We start from the raw sequence: 3,454 nt of genomic DNA, 5'->3' as shown, positions 1-3,454 counted from the left end.
GTTAGTATAATTAAAATGATAGTAATCTATGTGTCAAATAATAATTGCATGAATTTGAATAATTAGCATAATAGGTAAAGTGGTTTCAAAATCAACCATAAATATATAAACTAAATAAAGAAATAATGTGAGGTGGGGAGATAAAATACAATATTTAATATGGTTTATAATAGGCAGTAATGGTAAGGCAAATTAGAAGTTTATATAAGTGACCAACAACCAAAAAGGCAGTTATGCCTCACCACATAATTACCATAAAATGTATGAGTCTAAAAAGGGAAATCTTCAAATTCAAAAACATTTAAAAACTTACCAAAACTAGAATGGTGATAAGGCCAAAGAATCTTGGACATTGATCAACAAGTCTACATTTGATTGCCACTTCATCCATTACAAACATTGACTTTGACTGCCCATCATCAGTTGACTCATCACTTCAGGTCAGTGTTGGACTAAATCAAAGAAAAATCATGGGTACTACAGTCGACCCGGGAGAGAGAAGAGCAGAACTACTTTTTCCAGGCCACCTACATCTGATCCGATACAAAACCAATACGAGCAAATAATCAATGCTTCCTTGAAACCTGACCTAATTGTCAATCTGGAACTGGAAGAGGGGGAACATAGCACTCACTTTCCATTTGCCCTGTAGCGAATTCACTTTGCACGTTGAAAGGTTGAAAGCCCTACCTCCCCCTCACCATTGAGTGGGTTGGATCCCCCGTGGTGAATGGATCACTGTGGTTGCAAGGAAACTCAATCCTTCAATAAAATACTTTTTTGATGAATTTTTATTTTACTTTTCAAATCCAAGGAATTTTTTTTGGTAACGCAAATCCAAGGAATTTGGATGCAAATGAAATTTAAAAACTAAACATATGGAATTTGGAGTTAGTGATATTTATTTATTTTTGCTAATGACAAACCTCTTGAACCTGCAAGAATTTAAGGTTCATGATTAAAGGTAAATCCTGCAAGAATTTAAGGTTCATGATTAAAGGTAAATCCTGATTATGTGCAACCATAATTGCGGGGAGACTCAAGCTGAAGATATTTGTTAACACAAGAATACCTTTGAAACGGCATAACTACACCTTGAATGTGGATTTAGTGATATAATCATATGAGATAATAATGAACAACTATTGCCTAGCATGTTGTGGTATACACAAAACCCATGCTCTCCCGGTCTCAAGTTTGAACATCAAAACTAAAACTCACTAAAATTCATAGAAGGGAAACAACTCCAATATTTATATTGCTACATATAAAATTCAAGTGAGATGGCCAAGGCCAACCTCAAGATTCTGATCTCACGACTGCAATAATCTGTCGAATCGGAATCATATTTACACCTATTGCTACCCTCAAAAAAAAAAAAACCCCCATAGTCAAACAGATTCACCGCCCATTACTTGGCTGGGCCCCATCAAATTTCTCTCTTTGCTTTTGTTTTCTTGGTAGAATATTTTTCCTAATTCAGTTTCCCACCGAAGACGGTAGGGTCATGTGCCCATGCCTATAGATGAGCCAGATCCTCAGATTAGCGACACATGCCCACATCCAAGAATCAAAGGAGTCACGGGAATCTTTGAAATTAGACGGTCAAGATCAAGTATCATTCATTTACTTAGCGTGGAAGAAAATGACTTCAAATAAAAATAAATGCGGAACCCACCACTCCACCAGCAGTCCTTGTCCAGGACCACTGTATGGAAATAGGAAATTGCGACAGGTGTACGAACCACATAACAAAGGACTTTTTAACAATCCTAGAAGGGCCCACCACAGTCCCACACTACAAGCCCAAAGCCCATAGTGAAGCTCATTTAGTAAACCCACTAGGCAGTGACATCACCTACTACCCTGTAGCCTATAGCTCCCACCACCTTCTCCTTTTACCCCCCACCTCTGTCCCCGTCTTTCAGGGGAAGAAAAAGTACAGCAAGCAAAGTCCCCTTACCTCTTTTTTCTTACTTCCACAAAACGCTCAAGAATGGAAAATAAAGTTCATAGATTTTCAAAAGAGGAAAAAGTAGCAACTGAGACCAAGTAGAACATTCAAAATTGATTAAGAACTAGATCCCTTGATGCTTCTCTTTCATTCTCTCCCAAAACCAGATTGAAATTGAGAGATGGAAGCGAAAGATCTCATATTTCAGTAGCATTTTATACACATTCACAAACATTATAACACAAATTTGAAGAAAAATTTCTCAAAATGGGGCCTTTTTCTCCTTCCTTCTCTTTCTCTCTGGAATCTGGGCCCCTGTTCTTACATAAAAAGCCGTAGATACTTTAATATACTCCTCTCTTCAATTACTATATACTATTATTTCCTTTCTATAATTATGGTTTTTGCTATTTTTCTTCACGATTTCGTTCCTGCAATCTCAAGCAGCAGCAACGGTGCCCGTTCTTATAGAGTAATTCTGGGCTTTGCTTGGAGTTGAAGAAGATTTCTTCTGCTCCTTCCTTACAGCCTTTCTAGAAGCAGAGAGATTCCAGTTCTTCTCCTTAGCTTCATCTATCTCAATCTGCTCTTGTCTGCACTCTTCGCTACAGAATGGTGTGTCACCTCTGTAAACAAATCAACCCATAATACCAATCAATCTAACAGACCAAAAGGGAAAATCCAATTTAAGTTAAAAAAAGGAAAAATTTGGTAATGGGTTTCATTTTGCTGAGTTTTAAGTTCTAACCTGTACATGAAGATGTCTCTGTTATCACCCAGAGGTTTCCTGCAGAGGTAACAAGCTTCAAGGAAATGGGGCTGATGATACTCCTCAAATCTATTACTCTCATAGAATCTCGGAGACCTCATTGTAGGAGAAGAAAGAACTCTGTAACTACCCCTTCTAATTGAAGCACTGAGGCAAGATGATTTCATTAGCAGCGGTAGATGATGATTCCCTGAGAACCCAGCTTCCATATCAGCAAGGGAAGCCAAACCATCGTCTTCCTCAATAAAAGTGGGTCTTCTTGCGGTGCCTTCCATGATGATCTGATTAAGAGATTCGCAGTTACTGATTCCTTGAGAACTGAAATCCAAAAAGAGAGACGGCGAGATGCGAAGGAGGGCTATGGGCGGAGTTTATAAAGGGAGTTTGGTGAGTGGTGTGAGAAAAGTGTTTACAAACCACGGCGGGTTTATGGAATTCCTCCCATTGAATCCATTGGCTATATAATACTTGTTTCCTTTGCTCCTCTCAGGATCTCATTATCTAATTACGCTTATCTTTTATACTAAATTACTGAAATGCCACCGAGCATCTGAATGATGGCATATTCGTAATTTAATCCAGATCCAAGGTGTTAAATTTAATTAAAAAGAATCTAAATCGAACGCTCCAGGACCCTCCACTGGATCTGTGGCCCACCACTCACGACCTACCAGCACATCCCCCCAAGCTAACGGCACTGGCCGGCAACTGGGAACCGGCCCCACCCGTAA

General features: G+C 38.9%; 1 protein-coding gene across 1 annotated transcript; it reads right to left on the bottom strand.

The window, feature by feature from the left end:
• Positions 1-2,043: 2,043 nt before the first annotated feature.
• On the bottom strand, positions 2,044-3,162 carry LOC122066908 (FCS-Like Zinc finger 3-like). The gene is made up of 2 exons (XM_042630735.1): positions 2,703-3,162; positions 2,044-2,580 (listed from the first exon to the last, which is right to left on the bottom strand). Exons 1-2 carry the CDS (start codon positions 2,996-2,998, stop codon positions 2,394-2,396), a joined length of 483 nt encoding a protein of 160 aa, XP_042486669.1. The 5' UTR covers positions 2,999-3,162; the 3' UTR covers positions 2,044-2,393.
• Positions 3,163-3,454: the final 292 nt, after the last annotated feature.

The sequence above is a fragment of the Macadamia integrifolia genome, unplaced genomic scaffold (genome assembly GCF_013358625.1).
Source record: "Macadamia integrifolia cultivar HAES 741 unplaced genomic scaffold, SCU_Mint_v3 scaffold263, whole genome shotgun sequence".
NCBI lineage: Eukaryota > Viridiplantae > Streptophyta > Magnoliopsida > Proteales > Proteaceae > Macadamia > Macadamia integrifolia.
This window is presented reverse-complemented; position numbering and strand designations above follow the sequence as displayed.